Genomic DNA, 24,486 nt, shown 5'->3' on the forward strand with positions numbered 1-24,486 from the left:
AAATATATGCTTATAATTTACAATAACAATAAATATAATATATATATTTCCTGATTAAATATAATGTAATGATTTATGTAATGAATTGTCACCCATTCTCTGAAGGGTTAGAAGGGCCTCACTGCACACCACTGATATCTATACTTTATGTACTTCAGAGTGAAACTCACCCTCCGGTCTGGGTACATGCTGTGGAACCACTGCTCCTCCAGAAACGGCTGCAGGAAGAAGGGCAGCTGTGGTGAAGGAGTGCGGGGAGGTGGAGGCGTGGCTGGTTTGGGTGGAGGTGAGGGTGGGGGTGTGGGTTTGGGTGGAGAGGGGGTTGGAGTTGGGGGTGGTTGTGGAGTGGGGGCTTTAGGTGGAGATGGTGGGCTTTTGGGGGGCGGGGTTCGTTTAATTGGAGGAAGGGGCTTTAAAGGTGGTTGAGAGACAGGAAGTAGAAAAAGGAAGAGAAAAGATAAAATTAATATTATATTTGATTCATTACAAGAATATTAAAGCTGCATTCTGCACACAATATGGACAAAAGTATTGGGACACCTGTTGTTTCATTGTTTCTTATGAAGTCAAGGGTATTAAAAAATAGTTAATTTTGCTTTTGTTGCAGGAACTCTCTCTACTGTCGAAAGAAGACCTTGGAACACTGCTGTACGGATTTGATTGCATCCAGCATCACTACCTCTTTAGCCCACATGCTTCTCTTAGCGCAGTCAATAGAGTACCAGTCAAAAGTTTGGACACACCTCTTCTCATTCAATGTGTTTAATTTCTTTTTAGAGTTTTTTACATTGTAAATGTAATATTGAAGACTATATTAAAGCTGTACAGGAACACATGCTGGATTATTTAGTGAACAAAAAGTGTTAAACAAACCATAATATGTGTTTTCATGAGGTAGAGTAAAGAATAAAAAAAAATTCACATGCTGTACTGTTGCTTTAGAAGTGGTGCACATATTCATATATACATTGTACATGCATGAAACTCACTTTTGGAATGTTTTTGATCTTCTGTTTTGGGGGAGGTGGTGGTGGAGGTGTTGGTGGTGTGGTGGGGAGTGGACTTGGTGAGTTGTTTTCAGTGTGTACCAAAAGGCACATATCAAACTTCTTCTCTTCATCAAAGTCGGAGAACTGCTCCTCTTCCTCCTGTAAGCATGATAAACAGTTAATCTGTGACTGGGCTATTAGCCTGAGGCTTAATTATGCTCAATGAGGCTCCAACCATCTTACAACCCACAGAACTTAAATGTTTTGCTGTAATTAATAAGTAAAAATAGTCCCTTTTATAGGGATCTATAGGCGAGTCGTCTGCCGTGCACTGTGCAGCTTGATTTACGTAAGTGTGTCAGTGTGACTTTGCTATCGTAACGACGGGACAAGTACACCTTGCGTGGCTCGGAACGCAATAAAAGTTTGTACTACCTAAAGTTTGGCACAGCTACCTGGATTTGATCATTTTTAGGAACCGCAATGTTCCTGAAATATTGTATTTTGCGTAACCAGCGATGGTGTAAGCCAGGGGTGTCCAAACTACGGCCCATTTGCAGCCTGTTTCCTTTTGTAGAGCGGCCCGCGAGGTATTTTAGAAATAGAATGAAAGTTGGCCCGCTGTTAAGCAGGTTTTTATAATGTGAGACTCAAAGTTTGAACGCTAGGTGTCAGAAACGGGGCAAAGAGTCTAAAAGCGGAGAGAGTGTGCATTTCTAGCGCAGAAAAACGGGACAAAGAGTCTAAAAGCGGAGAGTGTGTGCATTTCTAGCGCAGAAAAACGGGACAAAGAGTCTAAAAGCGGAGAGGGTGCGCATTTCAAGCGCAGAAAAACAGGCCAAAGAGTCTAAAAGCGGAGAGGGTGCGCATTTCTAGCGCAGAAAAACGGGTCAAAGAGTCTAAAAGCGGAGAGGGTGCGCATTTCTAGCGCAGAAAAACGGGTCAAAGAGTCTAAAAGCGGAGAGGGTGCGCATTTCTAGCGCAGAAAAACGGGGCAAAGAGTCTAAAAGTTGCCGTGATTAAGGAGTTTAATATTAAGAGACATCATGAAATTAAACATCAATTTGAAAAATCTTAGTTTACACAACACTGTCAAAGATAAAGATAGTAAGTCAAGTAAAATGGTGTGTAAATGAAAGAATCAGGAAAAATGTATTATTTAAAGTGGAATATTTCATTATTTGTTTTATTACTGAGTCTGTGGCCCGTGACTTTAAATATATTTCTCCTTCTGGCCCCCAACAAAAAAAGCTCATTGGGCACGTGCAACATGCCTGCTTTGCCAAGATAGCATCAGCGTTTTATATATATATATATATATATATATATATATATATATATAGATAGATAGATGTATTCACAAGCACCAATGCTATTTAAACAGTGCAGGCAGAGATGTGAAAATAGACGTGAGGTGTAAGATAGGAATGAGCAGCTTCAGAGGTGTTGTGGAGCCCATCCCCCGTTGAGTCATAAAGGGAACCAATAGTACACAATGCTAGGCTTGTGGTGTTAATGTTTTGGCTAATCAGTGAACGCTTCCAGTACTTGTCAGCTTTTTAGGTCCAGTAAAATTAGGTACCTTACCTCCTCAGTCTTCAGGCCGAGGCCGTCCCGTAGCTTCCAGGGTTTAGCAGGCACAGTGTTCTCCACCACCACATCCGGCCACAGCTGCCCAACCAACACAGAGTTGGGGATGAAACCTGGCGAGGCCTGGGGATGACAGACAGCAGAAAAAACCTCTGGCATCACTGTGTCCTACAGATTAGACATGCTGTATGTACACAAATTAGCCTTCCGTTACTCATAAAGCCAGAATAATTATTCTACATTAATGTAAAACAAATTTTCTCCATAATTTAAAGTAAAATCAGAAAGCCTTTAGTCTGTGCTGGAGGAACGTCCACACTGAAGCTCAATAAAGGTGATTGAAGGAGTCTGTTCAACAGTGCAGATGGAAATATGATAACAGTAAAGCTGCTATTCAGGGACTTATTTGATGACAAATAATAAAAATATTATCATGGCTGAAATAACAAAAAAAGATGCAGAACTTTCAGACCTTAAATAATGCAAAGTTCTTATTTATAAAGTTTCAATATTTGGTGGAATAACCCTGATTTTTAATCACATGGCATGTTCTTCTCCACCAGTCTTACACACTGCTTTTGGATAACTTTATGCTGCTTTACTCCTGGTGCAGAAATTCAAGAGGTTCAGCTTGGTGGTTTAATGGCTTGTGATCATCCATCTTCCACTATATAGTAGTTTCTGTTGTTTGACTTTTGGCACTCCCCTAACACGTTATAGTACAGGGACTAGTATCGTGCTCTCTCTGACTCCGGCTGCTGAGGGAGAAGCAGCCTGATGTGGAATTCGATCATAAAGAAACTCTCTGCTTTGTAAAAACTTATCCACCATCTAAAATCAGCTGCTGGACACAGCCATGACCATCCCTACCACTGTATTACCTGGATCTAAAGGTCTGATATTCTTCCAGAGTGTATTGAAAGTACAGAGCTCTTTTTTACAGGTTTTATTCTGCATGATTTTATTATATTATAAGAATCACCTGTGCATGTTTCCCATCCAGGTTCCTGATGAGACTGCGGTTGGGGAAGAAGCCCTCCCGAAGTGTGGGCGGGGTCAGGGGGCGCTGTTCAGGAGGTTTTGGAGGAAACAGGGCAGCATCCAGATCAAAGGGATCAATATCTGGTATCTGAACACACATAAATACATTTATCAAATATATTTCTGCTTTTCTTCTTGTTTAAAATTCACAATTATTAATAGTATTTAGATACTGGCATGTGTGGCATTTAATATTGTGATAATTTGCAATGCAATGCAATGATTCTAGTCATGTAATTATTATTTATTATTAACTCACAAATCTAACAAAACCTAATAATGTAATACAGGATTACACATTTTATATATTATTAACTTAAAAAAGACAAAATACCCAATGATAAAGTGCAGTATTACAAAACATCAACCTGAAAATGTAATTTATACTCAATAAAGCAATACAAATATTACGTAATTGGTAAAAGGCAACAACATAATAATATTCTTGAAAAGTTATTTTTATGTATGTTATTATGTTTTATGACTTGTTGTGCATGTAATGTAATTTTATTATTTTTTATATTAATGCTAAATTATTACAATATGATTCCTTAAAATGCTGAACCATCAAGTAATAAGCAAGACAGTACAAATTCTAAATAATAAGAACTATTAAATAAACAAAAATGGAATGTTTATTTGACTGTCTGGCCAATTATTTACAAAAATTTAAGTTTTTAGAAACATTATTAAAAAAAGAACGTTTTGCATATATGACTTTTTATTAATTTATTATTAAATTAATTCATTTATTTATTGATACTTTAAGATCCTTATTTATATATTGTCACACTGATGTTGTAGAGGTTTACAAAACTGAATATGTATCAAATGCAATAAACTTAAAAAAAAATGTTATCACAGGTTTATCCTCTTGAGACCCAGCGTCCTCATATGAGGACAATACATTTCTGCTTCTCTGCAGCATTATACTTTGAAGGTTGACCCTTTAGCCTCATTCGAAGACACAGCCTGTACTATCTAGTGTATTTATAGTCAAGTGATTATAGTCAACAAGATGGCGGGAATCCCAGTCAAAAGTTTCTACAGCCAGTCCAGAGAGAAACATGGCACAGGTAAAAAATCTCATTGAATTGAATGTTTAAAACTAGCTTATTTACTTTTGTTTTTGGACTTATTGGGTGCTTCTGATACCAAATGGCAAGGAAACATTTTAATATGCTAATATTTTGCAAAATGTTGCAAAAACGACTTCCTATAAAAGGTTTTTATACTTGTTAGGTCCTCCCGAATAGAAAGAAACTAAAAATGCACACCAAGCTAAAGTCTGGGTCTGATAGCACCCCCTAGTGGAGACACTTCACTGTGCAGTACATTTCTGAATCCTAGTCTATGTGTGGGGGTGCAGTTTTAGTGCAGGAGCTCTGGGTCCTACATGAATGTGATTGGGCTGTTTGTAGATGAGCCGGAGGTACTGGGTGAAGGCCTCTCTCCGGGTCTGGGGGGTACTGGTGGGCTTCTTCATCCTGCTGAGGGTCTCTCCATTCTGCAGAGAGAGCAGCTCTCTGTTCCTCACCAACAAACACTCCAGCTCCTGCACACACACACACACACGTATTTATACACACAGATCTATACACACTACACACTCACACAGATCTACAGATTGACAGTTGTAGACGGTGGAGAGGGAGGAGGCCAGTGTTTCAAGGTTTGATCGTGTCTATGTTACCTCCTGGCCCTTTCCCTTTAATTAAGCTGTTATAGAAACAGCTGCCCAAAAGACTTCCGACTTGACTCAGACTGGTGTTTTGAGACTCGTGAACAATCATTGTTTTCTATTTTTGGCGTATGAGTACTGAGGAAACTTTAAAATGTGGGATCTTGAACCGATTTTATGTGGTACACAGCGCTCTATCTCTGTTAATAACCAGTAGTATTTCACACACCCAAACAGCACACACTCACTGGGTCTTTGGCATCTTCCTGTATTTCAGGATGGTCCACTTCACTGACAGCCCTGCAGGTAAAGAGGAACAGTGTGTTTGAGTGTGTGTGTGTGTGTGCGTGCGTGCGTGCATATTTATGCAAAACAAACACCAACATTTTTGAATTTGTGTCTTTCAGATCAGATGTGGAGTCTCTCTCTCTCTTAGTCTCTACAATTCTGTGTGTGTGCATGTGTGTGTGTGTGTGTGTGTGTGTAATACCTGTGTTTACAGGTGGAGCTGCAGGAGATTAGTGGATCAGGCTGATCCTCATCATACAGAAACTACACAGAGATAGAGAGACAGAGAGAGAGACTGTGATTAAGATTAGGGTTAGGTTTAGAGTTAGTAGAGCTAGGGTTAATATGGTTGGGGTAAGGGTCTATTAATGGTAATCCTGGTATATGTCCTTGAGTCAAAACTGCAAAAAACACAATTAGCAAAATCGAATTTGTAAAATACAGGGGTTGGACAATGAAAATGAAACACCTGTCATCATTTTAGTGTGGGATTTTAGGTTTCATGGCTAAATTGGAGCAGCCTGGTGTTCAATCTTCATTAATTGCACATTGCACCAGTAAGAGCAGAGTGTGAAGGTTCAATTAGCAGGGTAAGAGCACAGTTCTGCTCTAAATATTACAATGCACACAACATTATGGGTGACATACCAGAGTTCAAAAGAGGACAAATTGTTGGTGCACGTCTTGCTGGAGCATCTGTGACCAAGACAGCAAGTCTTTGTGATGCATCAAGAGCCACGGTATCCAGGGTAATGTCAGCTTACCACCAAGAAGGACCGACCACATCCAACAGGATTAACTGTGGACGCTGTAAGAGGAAGCTGTCTGAAAGGGATGTTCGGGTGCTAACCCGGATTGCATCCAAAAAACATAAAACCACGGCTGCAGCCTTTACCTTTACCTTCACTCAAGGAATCTGTGAATTCGATTCCAGGCAGATTCCATTCCTGGATCTGCAATGCTGGATCCTGCACAGTGCAATATCAGTGCCCCTCTAGATGTGCAACATGTGTCTTATTACGTTGCCCAACCATAAACAGCCTATAAAGGACGCCATAGACCAAGCAGTGCCTACAGGAGGCTATTCTCAGTCCAGCAGTGACGATGTTTTGCTTGACTGGTGTATTGCTGAACAAATATGTGTGTGTGTGTGTGTGTGTGTTACCCGAAGTTGGATGTGTTGGGGGAGTGTGTGTGTGCAGTTTATTCTGTAAAGGTCTCCTCTGATTCCCAACAGCAGCACTCCTCCCTCTCCCCCAAACTCCACACACTCCGGCTCAGCGTTCAGCTCCAGAGTCCTGTTACACACACACACACACACACACATTTAAGCTTACTTATATTAGTTCCTGGAATACACACACACATGTACACATACACACTGTGCTGACCTTACCAGCCGGTTCTCCTCATCCCAGATGCGCACTGTACTGTCCTGACTGCAGGACACAAACACACACAGCCTCGGACACACACACAGCCCTACACACACACACACACACACACTAGATTACATCCTAACTTCTAACAGAATATCACAACACATTGTCATAGTCAGTGTCTGGTTTAGGTGTAGGTGTGTGTTACCTGTTATGGTGCTGCTGTGGTCGTGATGTGGGGGGTAGTCAGTTCGAGTGTGTGTGTTCAGGTCGTACTGGACCAGACTGAAGGTGGCGCTCTGTGGCTGCTGAAGGCAGATGGTCAGCAGGGAGTCCAACATAGCTACACACACCGGAGTGTGAGCGCAGAACACACTCACCTGCAGACTCACACACTCCTGCGCATGCGGGAACACCCTCCACACCAGCACTGATCTGTCCTCACCTGCACAACACACACATCGCTCATTACCATAATCACCGTCATCATCATCTGGTACAGTGGGGAACAATGAGTATTTGAAAAACTGCTGACTTACAGAGTAATTGCAGTTAAAGTCGTGGCTGGGTCTTCCAGCATGACAATGACCCACACCTAGAGGTTTTCCCATCTAAAATGAATGGAGAGGTCTGTAATTTTTATCATAGGTACACTTCTGTTGTGAGAGATACTGGGTTCAGGTTTGGAGACTGGCTCAGCCCATAAAAAACCTTGAAATGCTTCTTATGGAGCCACTCCTTAGTTGCCCTGGCTGTGTGTTTTGGGTCATTGTCATGCTGGAAGACCCAGCCACGACCCATTTTGAAATAAATTTTTTCTTTGTTGATGGAAAAACTTGCAAAATCTGCATCAAATGCAGGTAAAAAGATATCAAATACTTATTTTCCCCACTTTAAATCATAATCAATATCAACAAACAATCAAAGTAATGATCAGCATCACCATAAACATAACTGTTATCACCATGACAATTATCACTATGACAATTATTACCGCCATCGCTATTATCACAATCAAGATCTCATTAACATCATCACCGACCTCATCATCACCATCATTACTGACAATCACAACCATCGTATAACAGCCATCAGTAAAATCATTAGCACAGCCATCAACATAGTCACTTATATCATCATGACAATTATCACTACCACCACAATATATATATATATATATAATATATATTATTATTATTATTATCACATTCATCATCACTATCATCTGCAACATAATCAGTGTAACTGTTAATGATCATTTTCTCTTCATCTTCATCATTCTAATCACAATCACTATTACATAATCATCATGAACATCATATCATTATCTATCAAACCATCCTCACCACTACCACCATCTGTCACCGGCATATTGTAATCATCACCACAATGTTACCATCATCGTCATTGTCTGCAGCTCACCAGTCATCATCATCATCAACATCTTTATCATTGTCATCATCGCCATACCAACAAACACTGCGTGTGTATGTGTGTGTGTGTGTGTGTGTGTGTATACCGGCAGTAAGGATGCAGTTGGTGTCAGGATAAGCCCGTATGCAGTGGACATCTTGGCCGTTATGGGCGGAGACTCTGTACTGGACGTTCCCAGAATGCATCTGCATCACACTGATACCCCCACTGCGATGACCCAATATAACCAGAAACCTGACACACACACACACATACAACACAATTAATTTCATTCAAGGTCATAACGTTTTGGCTCATCACCGTACAGTATACAGCTCTGGAAAAAATAAGAAACCACTTAAAAATTATGAGTTTCTTTAATTTTACCAAATTGAAACCTCTGGAATATAATCAAGAGGAAGATGGATGATCACAAACCATCAAACCACCAAACTGAACTGCTTGAATTTTTGCACCAGGAGTAAAGCAGCATAAAGTTATCCAAAAGCAGTGTGTAAGACTGGTGGAGGAGAACATGATGCCAAGATGCATGAAAAAAAAAACTGTGATTAAAAACCAGGGTTATCCCACCAAATATTGATTTCTGAACTCTTAAAACTTTATGAATATGAACTTGTTTTCTTTGCATTATTTGAGGTCTGAAAGCTCTGCATCTTTTGTTGTTATTTCAGACATTTCTCATTTTCTGTAAATAAATGCTCTAAATGAGAATATTTTTATTTGGAATTTGGGAGAAATGTTGTCTGTAGTTTATAGAATAAAACAACAATGTTCATTTTACTCAAACATAAACCTATAAATAGCAAAATCAGAGAATTAATGCAGCATTCAGCTGCTGTAAGTTGCACTAATTGCTGACAAAGATGTGCAAATGCACACACACAGCTTGCCTGCAAAGTAGAGCCAATAGAACAGGACTCTCTCTGTTCGTCCAGTACTTTTGGATGGAATCGTGAAGAAATCGTGCTAATTGTGTTGCTGAATGCAATCAAATCCTCACTGCAATGTTCCAAAAAATAATAGAAAACATTAAATTCCTCGGACAGTAGAGACAGTTACTCCAACAAGAGCAGAATTTTGAAATAAACAATATGAATGTCTCCCAATACTTTTAAAAAATTAAAGGATAATTATGTAATTAATGATGCAATTACTTCCAAATACGTATGTAGTGTACTGTATTGTGTGTGTGTGTATTTCTCACCTGTTCTTGTCGCTGTCCAAATACTTTCGGTTCCTTGTTTTAACCCCCATCTGCTGCTGCAGTGACCTCCACTCCTCTAGCGCCCCCTCTAGGTCGGCAATGTAACTGTACAGCGCCATACAGCAGGCAAGCCCCGCCCTCACCTGCACCTGCTGCTTCTCATCCAACCAATCACAATGCAGCTCGTCCAACACAGTCACAGGATTGGTCAGTGTACTGGCTCTAATCAACACTCCCTCTTCTGTCAGAACCAATAGAATCTCTCTCCATAAACAGTAATCAGCACATCTTACCCTGCTATTGGCTCTGAACGTCGTAAGCACCGCCCCCTTTTCCACTGACACCACAGTGACATCACTGTCACCATGTACACACAGTACACGAGCAGGGTAGGGCGGGGAAGTGGGCGGGACTAGTATTTGACGGACAGGTCCGGATGAGTCTCCACCCAGCTTGCAGTGCAGCTCGTAGAGCTTGTTGAAGGTCCAGAAGTCTACACCAGATCTGGAGATGGAGAAAAAAGTGCCAGAAGTGTTGGGACCCCCGAGGGTCAGCGGAGGGTCCGAGCCGGAGGGGACGCTCACAGCCCACACCTGGTCACCTGTCTGTAGGTTCCAGGTGCGCAGAGTCCCATCCAGGGACGAGGACAGCAGCAGACCAGACAGAGGACACAGCAGCAGGGAGGTGACCACATCTGGAAAACAACCAGACACAGTGTGACAAAAGTATTGGGACACCTGTTTATTCACTGTTTCTACTGAAATCAAGGGTTAAAAAAAGGATTCATCCTGCTTTTATTGGATTAACTTATACTAGATTGTGTTGTGATCTGGCATTGCCGTGAGGATTTGATTGCATTCAGCAACATTCATTTTAGATGTCTGATCTTCATGTTTAGATTAAATGTTGTTGATTGGATCATAAACGGCTACAGTAATCTAGCTGTTAGGTGTTGGATCTTTATTTTTTGGTTAAATGATGCTGATTGGATCCTAAACAGCCACATTAACTTAGCTGTTAGGTGTCTGATCTTCATATTTGGGTTAAAAATTGCTGACTGGTCATAAACAGCTACAGTAACCCAGTCTTTAGGTGTCTGATCTTCATGTTTGGGTTAAATGATGCTGATTAGATAATAAACAGCCACAGTAAACTAGTTGTTAGGTGTTGGATCTTCATATATGGGTTAAAAATTGTTGATTGGATCATAAACAGCTACAGTAATCTAGCTGTTAGGTGTTGGATCTTTATTTTTGGGTTAAATTATGCTGATTGGATCATAAATGGCCACAGTAATCTAGCTGTTAGGTGTCTGATCTTCATTTTTGGGTTAAATGATGCTGATTTGATCATAAATGGCCACAGTAATCTAGCTTTTAGGTTTTGGATCTTTATTTTTGGGTTAAATGTTGCTGATTGGATCATAAACAGCCACAGTAAATAAGCTCTTAGGTGTCTGATCTTCATATTTGGGTTAAATGTTGTTGATTGGATCATAAACCGCCACAGTAATCTAGCTGTTAGGTGTCTGATCTAAATATTTGGGTTAAAAATTGCTGATTGGATCATAAATGGCCACAGTAAACCAGCTGTTAGGTGTCTGATCTTCATATTTGGGTTAAATGTTGTTGATTGGATCATAAACAGCCACAGTAATCTAGTTGTTAGGTGTCTGATCTAAATATTTGGGTTAAATGATTCTGATTTGATCATAAATGGCAACAGTAAACCAGCTGTTAGGTGTCTGATCTTCATATTTGGGTTCAATGTTGTTGATTGGATCATAAACCGCCACAGTAATCTAGCTGTTAGGTGGAGGAGGGTACTAGTGTTGCATAGGTAATACTTATGAGCAGGATTTATTTATCATCATCAAGCTTCCTGCATTATGTACCTAAAATCAGTAATGAGATTAGATTTTTAATAGTATATGCTTTGTTGTGTTTTGCTATTTGTATGTAAAATAAATTAAATTGTACTAAAGTAATATATAGCCCTGGAAAAAAATAAGAGACCGCTTCAGAATGCTCAGTTTCTCTGATTTTGCTATTTATAGGTTTGTGGTGATGCTGAAATGATCAATTATTATAGTTATTTTTTATACCAGTGTGTCCCACAAATGCCATGAGCAGCTCCCAGTCTGGTCCCCAAACTCTGATGGACACGTCCTCGGACGCAGTGACCACCGCCTGCAGCAGGGGGCAGTACACCAGCCCTGTGATCCTCCTGAACAGAGAAACCGCAACCAGGTTTTAGCACTTTCTAACATTTTAAACTGTTTAAACAGTGATTCTAAACCTTTAATCAGCAATTCTAAATGTTTTAACACTATATTACACTATATTTTGAAGTTTAATGATGAAATATATAGTAAATGCAATGTACTGTTCTGTGCATTCGTTCTGTTAATATGCTCAAGCCAGAGAGTTCCTGTGTAAAATGCATGTATTTATATCTACAGGGTTTGGACAATGAAACTGAAACACCTGTCATCATTTTAGTGTAGGTTTTTTAGGTTTCATGGCTAAATTGGAGCAGCCTAGTGGCCAATCTTCATTAATTGAACATTGCAGCAGTAAGAGCAGAGTGTGAAGGTTCAATTAGCAGGGTAAGAGCACAGTTCTGCTCTAAATATTTTAATGCACACAACATTATGGGTGACATACCAGAGTTCAAAAGAGGACAAATTGATGGTGCACGTCTTGCTGGAGCAACTGTGACCAAGACAGCAAGTCTTTGTGATGCATCAAGAGCCACGGTATCCAGGGTAATGTCAGCATACCAACAAGAAGGACCAACCACATCCAACAGGATTAACTGTGGACGCTGTTAGAGGAAGCTGTCTGAAAGGGATGTTCGGGTGCTAACCCGGATTGTATCCAAAAAACATAAAACCCTGGCTGATCAAATCACGCAGAATTCAATGTGCACCTCAACTCTCCTGTTTCCACCAGAACTGTCCGTCACCACAATCAATTATTGTGCTCTAAAACCAGGTGTTTCAGTTTCATTGTCCAACTTGTTAGCAACCACCTAGAAAATGTACATTTCTGATTGCTGATTGTGAGCATTGGTGTAAACAGACCTGAGGTGGAGGTTCGTCGTGCGCTGGAGGACGCGGCCCTCGGTCAGGTCCACCACGGTAACCACTCTATCACACAGGGCCAGCGCTCGGGGGCCTTTAGAGCCCACAGCAGGGGCCACAGCCAGCTGCGTGAACACAGCATCCAGGCCCAAACCCTCCAACACCTGCACACGACACACCATGTGATCCAAACACCACACACACACATTACCAGCTCCCACCGTCACCAGCTCCAAAGAACCCTCCAGAACCTGTACACAGAGATAATTAACATGAGTTATATACAGTTTATATACTGTAAATCTATGAATAAAGGCCTTTATTGCTAACATGCTAACTATTTTTCTTTTTTTTTATTTTAGCGCATTTCTCCGTACAGAACAGCTTCAACTGTGGGATGTTGTTGGGTTTTCTCACATTAATATCTTACTTTAGCTCCTTCCACAACATTTCCACTAAATTTACCCTTTCAGACCTGAATTATTTTCCACTGATGAGAAAAATATACGAATAGAAGAAAATATATTCTAAATAAATTAAAAAATATACATTTAATTACTTACTACTTTATTGGAAGCCTTTTTATTTCACAAACCATCTCTATAAAATAGTAAAATAAACATGGTTAAATGTGTTCTAAATCACATAAATTTGATGAAAAATTGTTTGCTCTAGTGCTGCCATGCTCTACATTGTGGTCTATTCTGCACTTTAAAAAACAGCAAAAAAAATGTTCGTAAAGGATTGTAAAATTACAGAAAGATTATATTATACAACGTATTATTTTATAATGAGAATAGTAATTAATACATTAATTACAGATGATTACAGCTTTTTTAGAGTTAGCTTTGGCCTAAATAAATAAATACACAGTTACACCGTAAATATATGTACAAATCTCCTTTTCCGAAATGTTAACTTTTTGGAACTTTATTTTTGAAGCATTGTCTGGTAGGACGACATTGTCTTGCTGCATGACCCACCTTCCCATTTACAATGGTGCGCTATTTCTACAGGACAATGCTCGTCCACATACTGCTGCCATTTCAAGATAATGTGCTTTAGTGTTGCAAGATGACTGCTTTAGCAGTTAAGGTGGTTGCTATGGTGTTGCTAAGGTAGTTTCTAAGCAGTTGCTATGATCTTTTAGGTGAATGCTATGGTGTTGTTTAGTGGATGCAAAGTGCTGCTATAGCCTTCTAGGTAGTGCGAGCACTACAAAAGTTGAGTCCCTTGCTGATTGGTTGATTAATTGATTGATTAATTGATTAATTGAGTGAGTGGACTGTACCTGACACGCTCGTACGTCGAGGGGGTCCTGAGCGCAGGTCAGCGGAATTAGTTGTGAGTCCAGCAATATCAGCGTGGCCCCGGGCCCCCAGCCCACCAGCCTGTCCGGGCGCTGGGTGTGGGCGAGGCCCTCATAGGGCACAGTTATGGGCGGGGTGGGCGTGTCTCTCAGATGCCCGTCAGGCTCATAAAACGTGACACGCCCACTGCGGTGTAAACTCAGAAAGCCCTCTGCTCTCCCACTGCAGCTCATGTACTGGACGGTGTCCTCACACGGGACACGGTGGACGTACTTCAGGCCGTGGGTCAGCTGGAAATTCAGAATCGCAATTATACAATTTAGAATAGTATCTGGAGAAATCATTTATGTTTAATCTATATTCCTACCTACATACAGAGGCGATTGAAAGTTCGTAAACCATTTAGACTTTTCTATATATCTGCATAAATAGTTTCACACTAACGGTTGATAAAGAGAACTAATTTAAACAAATGAGACAAAAATAATATACTTGTTCATTATGGTTATTTTTTGAGGAAAATGATCAAATATTGCATATTTGTAAATGTGAAAAAAGTATGTGAACCTTTGCTTTCAGTATCTGGTGTGATTTCTCTCCTTTGCAGCAATAACAAAATTTCGGAATTTTAGCCCATTTCTCCACACACAGAACAGCTTCAACTCTGGGATGTTGGTGGTTAATATGGTTTCCTCACATTAACTTCTCATTTCAGGCCCTTTCACAACATTTCTATTAGATTAAGGTCAAGACTTTGACTTGGCCCCATTCCAAAACATTAACTATATTCTTCTTAAACCTTTCTTTTGTAGAACCACCTGTGTGTTTAGGGTAGCTGTCTTGCTGCAGGACCATATTATTTTCCTTTAGAGTTTTCTGATATAATTCAGAATTCATTGTACCACCAATGTAGGCAAGCCATTCTGGCCCAGATGCAGCAAAACAGAAAATCATGATACTACCACCGCCATGTTTCACAGATGGGATAAGGTTCTTATGCTGGATTTGCCAGGTTTATTTTGTTCTCATTCATTTACAAAACGTTCTTCCACTAGCCATTTGGCTAGGTCATGTGATATTTAGCAAATTGCAAATGAACAGAAATGTTTTATTTAGACAGCAACCCTGCCATGCACACCACTGTTTTTCAATGTTCTCCTGATGGTGAATTCATAATCGTTAACATCTTCCATTCTAACAATGCGAGACAGGCCTTCAGTTGCTTAGAAGTTACACTGGGGTCCTTTTTGACCTTATCGATTATCACACACCTTGCTCTTAGAGTGATCTTGGTCAACCACTTAAATTTACCACTTAAAGATGGTTTTGTAACCTTTTGTAGCCTTTTGTAGCCTGATGAGCATCAATAACGTTTTCCTGAGGTCCTCAAAAATATATTTTGTTCGTGTGGAAATACGCTTCCACAAACATTTGCTGTGAAGAGCAGGCTTTGATAGATCCCTGTTCTTTAAATGAAACAGGCTCCGCTCACTTACACCTAATTATTATTCCATTTATTGAAAAAACTCTAATTTCACCTTCAAACTAACTGCTAATCCTATCTTACAAATATGCAATATTAAATCATTTCCCCAATAATAATATTATTAGTATACTATTTTTATCTCAAAATAAAGAACATGCTAAAGGGTTCACAAACTTTCAAGCACCACTCTACATACCTGTCTGTCTTTTAGATCTTTATCCATGGATTTCCATTTCAGTCTGATTTTCTCTTTTTTATCCCCAGCAGTGGCATCCATAGCGCCCCCTCCAGGCCACAGCGAGCTGCTGCAGGGTGTCTCTCCACCGGCCAGACCTGGGCCTCAGTCTCAGCCTCCAGATCCAGGTTAAATTAATAATTTAAGAATAATTCAGGTTAAATTTAGTATTTTAATGCATAAACTCTACACCACTGAGCTCCTCTGAGCTCCAGCAGTTCTGATATAAACCCAGCCAGACCCTCAGCAGCTCCCTGTGTAAACCCCCACCACCACACACTCCGCCTCCATGGCAGCAGACTGGATCAGCAGCCCATTGTTTAAAGCGCTTACTGGTTTCCATAAACTCCACTGAGCAGCTCCAGCAGCGCCGTGGTCTCCAAGAACCAAACCCCAAACTCAGCGTAGCTAAGAGACCAGCGTACAACTGCTCAGACATCCTACTGTACACCCCCCCCCCAACACATATACACATCTATCTGTCCGTCTGTCTACCTGAGAGTCTGTGTCTGCAATATTATATATGTCTCTATTTATCCATCTGCCTGTCTATCTGTGTATCTCTGGCTAACAATCGCTATTTCTATCTTTCATCTGTATGTCTGGTTATCAATCTGTCTTTCTAAGTCTATTTAAGTCTGTCTATCTGTTTATAAGTCTATCTTTCTAAGTCTGTTTTTTTAAAGTCTATCTGAGTCTGTTTATCAGTCTGTCTTTCTGAGTCTGTCTGTCCAAGTCTGTCTATATGTCTGCCTGAGTCTGTTTGTCTGAGTCTGTCTGTCTGTCTTTCTGTTTTTTTCTGAGTCTGTCTGTTTATCTGAGTCTGTCTATCCGTCTGCCTGAGTCTGTTTATCTGAGTCAGTCTTTTTATCTGATCCTTTCTGTTTTTCTCAGTCTGTCTATCTCAGTCTCTCTGTTTATCTGAGTCTGTCTGTCTAAGTCTGTTCATCAGTCTGTCTTTCTGAGTCTGTCTGCCTGAGACTGTCTATCTGAGTCTGTTTATCAGTCTGTCCTTCTGAGTCTATCTTTCTATCTGAGTCGGTCTATCTGAGTTTGTCTGTCTGTTTTTCTAAGTCTGTCTATTTAAGTCTGTCTGTTTATCTGAGTCTCTCTATCTATCTGTCTGACTGAGTCTGTCTATCTGAGTCTTTTTTTAGTCTCTTTCTGAGTCTATCTTTCTATCCAAGTCTGTATGTCTGTTTATCAGTCTTTCTGAGTCTGTCTGTCTATCTGAGTCTGTCTGTCTGAGTCTGTCTATCTGAGTCTGTCATGTCTTAGTTTGTCTAGCTTTCTATCTGAGTCTGTCTGTCTGAGTCTGTCTATCTGAGTCTGTCTGTCTGAGTTTGTCTAGCTTTCTATCTGAGTCTGTCTATCTGAGTCTGTCTGTCTGAGTTTGTCTAGCTTTCTATCTGAGTCTGTCTGTCTGAGTTTGTCTAGCTTTCTATCTGAGTCTGTCTGTCTGAGTCTGTCTATCTGAGTCTGTCTGTCTGAGTTTGTCTAGCTTTCTATCTGAGTCTGTCTATCTGAGTCTGTCTGTCTGAGTTTGTCTAGCTTTCTATCTGAGTCTGTCTGAGTCTGTCTATCTGAGTCTGTCTGTCTGAGTTTGTCTAGCTTTCTATCTGAGTCTGTCTGTCTGAGTTTGTCTAGCTTTCTATCTGAGTCTGTCTATCTGAGTTTGACTATATTTCTATCTGAGTCTGTCTATTTGAGTCTATCTGAGTCTGCCTGTCAATCTTATTTGGTAAATCAGTTTCTTAAATTAATCTGTGTTCTATTATTTATCTAAAAAAAACATTTGAAAAAAAAAAATACTTAAAAAAATGTGGGTACATCACGATATATAGCAACTGTCTTTAATACAAAAATAACAATACATTTTATTGGAGATATATTGTAAATATAAGTGTACTGATCAGATTCAGCTGTACAGATTCAGTAACAGACAGTGTGATATGTAGTGAACTGTGTAGTGTTATATACAGTGTATATATACACACTCTGAGTATATCCCTGAGGTACAGAGCTTCAGTTATGTGTTACTATCAACAATCTGATCTAAGTGCAAAAAATCACATAAAAACATTCTTTTTACAATCTACTAACCAAACAACTAACCCTCTATAACCCTCTATAACCCTCTATAACCCTCCTGCATCCAGCCCATCCATCTGCTGTAAATATGTGAGCCATATTTTAAAATATGGAAATGAAATGCCAGGTTTGGCTCTATTAACTAAATGATTAAGACTGTACTGCCTCACACTGGACAAGAACAGCAACTACAGCAACAGTTACCCCCAGAGCATGGTTTAAGGATGCCCACACCTGTATAGTTGTGAGGTGTTATCTTGTGAGTGAATCTGAACACTGGTCAGTGTGCTCATGGTAAAGTTTTATAAATTATTGGAGTTGTATTGAGGTCTGATAGTAGGTACAGATGGATGGGACGTTCCATTTTTGAAGTTGTGTATTGAGTATTTAACATCCCTTTAACATTCCAGCTGAAAAATCAGCAAAATGTGCAGCAATAAGACCATGTCTGATAGGTACTGATGACTGTCCAGGACTTTTAGATGTTGTCCTGTGCCAGCAGGTGGAGTTTCTCTGAGTCTGAAGGCTGAGGAACGGTGAGAGGAGGCTTCAGGAAGTGGATCTCCAGCCTGCCCGACTGCTTCGCCAGAGCCATGCCTGAGTAACGGTTCTGCCTGGTTGCCTCCCCAAACACTGCCATAGCGTTCACCCTGCACAGACAGAGAGAAATATATTTTTTACTATAAACGATACATACGACCCTATCTTATACCCAGAGGTGGAAAGTAACTAATTACATTTACTCACGTTAATGTAATTGAGTAGATTTTAGATTTGCGAGTAATTTGTAATTTTTTTAATTAGTTATAGTAGTTTTTAAATTAGGTAATTTTACTTTTACTCAAGTTCATTTTGACACAAGTAATTTACCTCGCTACTTTGGAAAACTTCACGTTACTGAGTAAAAAAAAAAAAGCTAGGAAAAAAACAAAACAAATTGTTTGAATAAAAAAAAGGAAAAAAAAAGTGTTTTGTTCTCCATGGCAGCGCAGCTGAACTTTTCCCAGCAGTGTTTATTGCAGTTAGAGGGAGAGGCGCTGTGTGAATCAGCTGTGTAGCCTGGGGTCTCTGTGCGCGGCTCAGGGGAACCTTTGTTCTGTTGAGTTACGCTACCCATCAATATGTACTTCTTTTCGCCACTGCGCATGCACCGACCAACAGTTTTTTGTATGATTTCATGTTTTTAATGGTATTTCCTTAAGTTTTTATTGGGAACATTAATCAATCTGCTTTAATGTTAAAAAAACATGTAAATAGCAGTGAAAGCACAGCAATGGTTTAAAAAGTTTAAAAATAATAATGAATTTTAAATCTATAAAAATACAGTTTATGGTCAAATATATGAGCTTAACTCTTTAACAGTAAAGAAAAAAATGGATCATAGAAACATATGCCACTTGTTCTTAAAAAATGTTTTATGGGGTGGTCTGAACAAATACTTTTTATTTCATTTAATAATTATTTAATTTATGATTTGTACTTTTTTACATCAAATAATAAAAATGTAACTATGTAACTTTTACTCAAGTAGATTTTTAGATGGGCACGCTGACACCATGTTCTCTAATGCCAGGTATGGGCTAAATAGTGGGGTATAAAGCCCTCAGTATTGAGCTGTGAAGCAGGGGAGGAACTGTGCTCTCTGGAATGATGAAGCACTATTTTTATTAATGACCTAAACAAACTATTATTAAAATATTTCATATGCTTTGTGCTTTAGGGGAGCTGGTTTTTCTCACCGGTCTGTCTGAAAGCTCTCAGTGATGACTGGACACATGTCTTTCTCTGCCAGGTCCCAGATATGCAAGACAGAAGCAGCATCCAGAACACAGAAGACAGATGGCCGGGTTCTGGACCACAACACAGACAGAACCGGAACATCTCCTGAACCGGTGGACCACTCCGACACCGGCTCCTCCCGCAGAACTGAGTGGAGCCGGACCGTTCCGTCACTGCAGCCCACCTGCAACACGAGCTTAACTTAAAACACGTAATATAAACTTTTAACACTTATCGTTCATTATTACGACTATTAATATATTATTACTTTATTATTGGTATTAGAAAATTGCATACTATATACATTTAATCATTCTGAATCTGAACTATCCACCTCTGTGTGTAAGTATCTATAGGTTTAAATAGGATCTCCGGTGGATTTTGTGTTTTACAGAGACTCTAAGACTAGATCAGTATAGGCTGAACTGCACTTAGCAGGGCATTATTACACATGTTGTAAAGTAACATATAACATTGAAAAGACTGTTATTAGTGTAAAAAAAAATTATCTTAATTTAAAACTTTTTTGAACTGTTGTCTGTCTCGCTGGTGTCGCAGTGCTGTTAGCCAATCTGAAGCAATATGTTTGCATGTATGAATATTCATGAGCAAGAGCTGAAAATCCTATAGTTTCTCCCTGCCCCACTCCTCCACCGGACTAAAGCAGGGTTATACCAGATCACCAAAACCACAAAAAACAGCTCACATGATAATTTTTCACACTAGACCACAACTAGACATTTTAAAGTAAATAAAAAAAATGGCATGATTGTTATTGTTTCTTATTCAAAAACCACATTTACAGCAGAAACACTCAAAAAAGCAGTTTGAATGGGTAGGGTTAAAGTGTAGAATATGTTGAATAGAAGGAGATACTCAATATGGACAATATGTATTGAGACATGTAGAAATTATAGCTATACTTCCTCTCTATATGTGAACTATATAGGATGTAATGGGAAGGGATGGAATAGTATACTACTTATATAATATAATATTCTTTATTTCAGTAAAAAAAGGAAAATCCAGATTTTCATGATGGGAGCTTATTAAATCAGGCAAAATCAGGCAAATATCGAGCAGGTTTAATACCTAGACCAGGCGACAACTAGGAGTCAAGAGCAGTGACTATCTACAGCTAATGGGAACCAATGGGAACATGTAGAGAGTGAACCACATGTCCAACCTATATATCCTCTGTATGTCATTACTAGTTCTCACATGTGTTATGTTCTTGCAAGTTCTCATGATAAAACATGCTTTTGTAAAGCAGTCAGATGATTCTGCAAATTCCCACAGTGAAAATTGCGTAATTTGTGACTCCATGCCCCATATCAGTAATGTAGTGTGAACTACAGCCACCTGACCAGTGTTAACTTCGTTGACGAATAATTTTCGTCATAGTTTTCGCCAACGAAGATTTTTTTCCAGACAAAAACGAGACGATAACTAAATTAAAACAGCATTAAAAACAGCACTTTCTCATAAGTTTCTTACTTTAACTCAGGAAGTCTCTCAGTACATCCTGAGAGCATCTCTACAGGACAGTGTGTGAGTGTGTGTGTGTTTTTTGAGCTCATTTATAGAATGTAGCTTCAGTAGGTGTGCTGGGTTACTGCTGGAGATAAAACTAGATCCTTTAAAAACTGTATTTTTGCGCCTACAGCTCTGTTCAAACTATAATTTAACTATTCAAATGTTTTATGTCCTGATTTCTAAAACAAAATTTAAAATGTAAAATATTTAAAGTCACATTCAAACATTAACAATATTACACAACTGGTTAATAAATGTTTATTTTTTTATAAGTGTGTAGTTAATAATTCAGGGGAACTGATAAAAAAGCATTAACATTTACACCCTTTACAAACTACATAGTAGTTTTAGTCGACTATATTCTTATGATATTTAATCAACTAAAACTAGACTAAAACTAAAAACATTTCAAATTACTTAAAATGACTAAAACTAAATCAAAATTTGCAGTCAAAATGAACACTGCACCTGACCACTCCAAATGTCTTTTAGTGTGAACCTGAGATGAATAATCCTCACCAGGAAGAAGGGTTCTCCAGATGGGCAGAAGTCCAGAGCTGTAATGTCTGCAGGTCTCTCACCGTCTTCAGGTCTGTAGAGCTTCGGGACGGCTCTCAGTCCGTGTCTGGTGCCCCGCCTCACCACACCCTACAGCCAGCCAGAATAAAATATATTACTTTAACACAAACACATTTATATTACACATCCCTTCAGCACACTGATCACACTCACGTTTTTAGTCTGTTCACTTAAACAATCAAGTTTAACACCACATTCACTTATTTACCTCAGACTCTCTAAACTGCTCTAAAGCTTCCTGCCACAATAGCACAAAAGCTATATTAAGAGGACTATTTGGAAGGATGGAAATTGGCATTTATTCCAGTAGTAGAGATAACGACAGTCTAAAATTGGTCTCTAAATGTTCATCTTCATTTCTATAACAATGGATAAAAAATAATTCTACTCAAATGGAAAGATCGAACTAAATTATCAATAAAGCACTGGAACCCATGTTGTATAGTAACATATGACATTGCAAAGACTGTTATTAGTGTAAAAATATCTTTATTTAATTTTTTTTTAACTGTTGTCTGTCTCGCTGGTGTCGCAGTGCTGTTAGCCAATCAGAGGCAATATGTTTGCATGAATGAATATTCACGAGCAAGAGGCGAAATCCTATAGTTTCTCCCTGCCCCACTCCTCCACCGGACTAAAGCAGCGTTATACCAGATCACCTAAGCATTTTTTTTTTTACAAAAAACAGTTCAAATGGCATTCATTCATACTAAAGACACAACCGGACATTTTAAAATGAATGAAAAAACGAAGGAATGACACCTTTAAGAGAAATCCAGTAGGTAAATTGGCATTTATTCCAGTAGTAGAGATAACGACAGTCTAAAATTGGTCTGTAAATGTTCATCTTCATTTCTACAACAATGGCTAAAAAAATCATTCTACTCAACTGGAAAAACCAAACTAAACTATCAATAAAGCCCTGGAACAATCTGCTAACTGAACACTCAAATTTGGAAAGACTTATATTTACCACAAAATATAATATCAATCACTACAACAACATCCAGAGCTGATCCCTCCACTTAAATGTTTGTTTATGTAAATACTTTCTCTCTTCTTTCAACATACCTGCTCAATAATAATCCTACAATAACAGCCCCTGTCTGTTATCTTGTCTTATTATATGTTGCTTGTCTGTTTTGTAACTACTTCTTTCTCCCAATACTGTTACGAATCTGTGAATCTGTATATGTGCATAAATAAAAAAACAAAAAAACTAACTTAGAAAGAAATTAGATATGTTTTAATAAACAATAAACGTACATATTCAGGTATTTAGTAAAGTGTCTAGGGTGTCCAGGAAAACAGATACATAGGATGTACAGTAAAGTGTCAATAGAACAGATAAATGAAACTCTGAATAAACTTTACTTAATTTTATTTTCTCTGATTTATTGCATTTCAAAGTTTTTTATATAATTTTATTTTAAAGTTTTATCCCATTTTCTCCCCAATTTACCCCCTATCACTAGTGATATAGGAGGGTAAAGACTAGCACACGCTCGGCTCCGCCTCTTTTTGAACTGCTGCTGATGCTGTAGCATTGACGAGTAGCATCACAGCGCTAACACTCGGAGGAGAGCGCAGCGACTCTTGCGCAGGTTCTTATACATCAGCTCACAGACGCAGCCTTGTGCTGATCCACATCACCCTTTTTGGAGTGATGAGGGGATAAAAGAGCGCCATCTGCTGTACCCACCCAGAGAGAGCAAGACCAATTGTGCTCTCTCAGGGCTCCGGAAGCTGATGGCAAGCTGCATGAACGGGATTCGAACTAGCGATTTCTTGATCCCGGAAGATTTTTTAAAAATAAACTGTCATTGACTCTTGAATCTTTCAACCTCATTACCACCAACACCCCAACTCCTCCCATCCTCTAGCGCACTCCTGGCATTAGGAATGGTGCATGCTCCACTCACCATGTTGGTGCCGATGAAGTAGTGGTTGGAGTCTGAGGGGAGGAACTTCAGCAGGAGGCTCAGGAGGGGCGTGACCCCCGTGACCTCGTGACGGGTAGACCTGTCACTGGTCTGTATAGAGGAGCTGTGGAGGAGCTTCACCTTCCCACCTGGGCGCAGACCTGCCGGGCGGAGGACAGGTGTGTCAGGACTGTGTAATAACCTTCTCATATGGTTCATTTATACAGTAGATACCAAAATCTCCTCTACCTTCTCCTCTAGTTCTCTACCTTCTCCACCTCATAGCCCTTCTGTTTATATCTCTGGTGAACTAATTGTCTGTTTTATTGTCTGTTATCTCTCCCTCCACAACCTGCATTAGCAATCACTGGTGATTGGTCATTTTACATTTCTCCTGCTGTAAATATGGTTTATCACCAACTACCTGTCTGAATTATGCTTTCAAACAGCAGGAAAAAATACTTTTTTGTATTTTACACCACTGCTATAATAAGTAAGTCATCATAAAGCATGCTTTGTGCGCCCCCTTATGGACGGTCTGTTGTACCATGAACATGATTCAGAAAACGTTCTTTTCTTTTTTTTTTTTAATGATTTTTCCTACATATTTGATTAGGCCTTTAGCTGAGCTTAAAACATTGCAGCTCCGCCCACTTTTATTCTGAAACGGCACTTTTATATTATGTTTTATTCGTGCTTTATTCTTATTTTTTTATTTCCAATTCCTTGTTGTTCTTTTACATGTTTTTAATTTAATTCTCTTTGTTTTAATCATGTTTGAATCAGTCTTGCTTTATTCTTATTTTAGTTTTTTATTTCCATTTTTACTTTTAATCTTTTACATGTTTTTTTTTAAT

At 39.2% G+C, this 24,486-nt stretch overlaps 2 protein-coding genes and 1 long non-coding RNA gene across 5 annotated transcripts in view; 1 reads left to right on the top strand and 2 right to left on the bottom strand.

Moving 5' to 3' along the window:
* The window catches only part of wdr97 (WD repeat domain 97), a 28,936-nt gene extending 11,431 nt beyond the window's left edge, over window positions 1-17,505 (bottom strand). The window contains exons 1-16 of the mRNA XM_049481940.1: window positions 15,684-17,505; window positions 13,983-14,291; window positions 12,692-12,942; window positions 11,711-11,832; window positions 9,607-10,300; window positions 8,488-8,636; window positions 7,177-7,413; window positions 6,981-7,071; window positions 6,755-6,887; window positions 5,792-5,853; window positions 5,550-5,601; window positions 5,017-5,175; window positions 3,562-3,708; window positions 2,577-2,702; window positions 990-1,148; window positions 171-410 (exon numbers count right to left, since the gene is read on the bottom strand). Coding sequence (XP_049337897.1) covers window positions 171-410; window positions 990-1,148; window positions 2,577-2,702; window positions 3,562-3,708; window positions 5,017-5,175; window positions 5,550-5,601; window positions 5,792-5,853; window positions 6,755-6,887; window positions 6,981-7,071; window positions 7,177-7,413; window positions 8,488-8,636; window positions 9,607-10,300; window positions 11,711-11,832; window positions 12,692-12,942; window positions 13,983-14,291; window positions 15,684-15,764 — 3,012 coding nt within the window. The 5' untranslated portion in view covers window positions 15,765-17,505. The remainder of the gene's footprint in view (window positions 1-170; window positions 411-989; window positions 1,149-2,576; window positions 2,703-3,561; window positions 3,709-5,016; window positions 5,176-5,549; window positions 5,602-5,791; window positions 5,854-6,754; window positions 6,888-6,980; window positions 7,072-7,176; window positions 7,414-8,487; window positions 8,637-9,606; window positions 10,301-11,710; window positions 11,833-12,691; window positions 12,943-13,982; window positions 14,292-15,683) is intronic.
* Window positions 1-24,486, top strand: part of LOC125803769 (uncharacterized) — a 152,393-nt gene that overhangs the window by 7,453 nt on the left and 120,454 nt on the right. The window contains exon 1 of one of the 2 annotated variants that reach the window (XR_007440157.1): window positions 8,747-9,038. The exons of the other annotated variant lie outside the window; for it this stretch is intronic. This is a non-coding gene — a long non-coding RNA (uncharacterized LOC125803769). Of the gene's footprint in view, window positions 1-8,746; window positions 9,039-24,486 lie in introns of those variants that run through there. 2 annotated transcript variants of the gene reach the window in all.
* dync2i1 (dynein 2 intermediate chain 1) overlaps window positions 17,560-24,486 on the bottom strand; it is a 30,502-nt gene continuing 23,575 nt past the window's right edge. For both annotated transcript variants that reach the window (XM_049481943.1, XM_022685363.2), the window contains 4 exons: window positions 23,630-23,790; window positions 21,648-21,776; window positions 19,553-19,776; window positions 17,560-18,463 (listed from right to left, as the gene is read on the bottom strand). In XM_049481943.1, the coding sequence (XP_049337900.1) occupies window positions 18,292-18,463; window positions 19,553-19,776; window positions 21,648-21,776; window positions 23,630-23,790 (686 nt within the window). In that variant the 3' untranslated portion in view covers window positions 17,560-18,291. The remainder of the gene's footprint in view (window positions 18,464-19,552; window positions 19,777-21,647; window positions 21,777-23,629; window positions 23,791-24,486) is intronic.

The sequence above is a fragment of the Astyanax mexicanus genome, chromosome 8 (assembly GCF_023375975.1).
Source record: "Astyanax mexicanus isolate ESR-SI-001 chromosome 8, AstMex3_surface, whole genome shotgun sequence".
NCBI lineage: Eukaryota > Metazoa > Chordata > Actinopteri > Characiformes > Acestrorhamphidae > Astyanax > Astyanax mexicanus.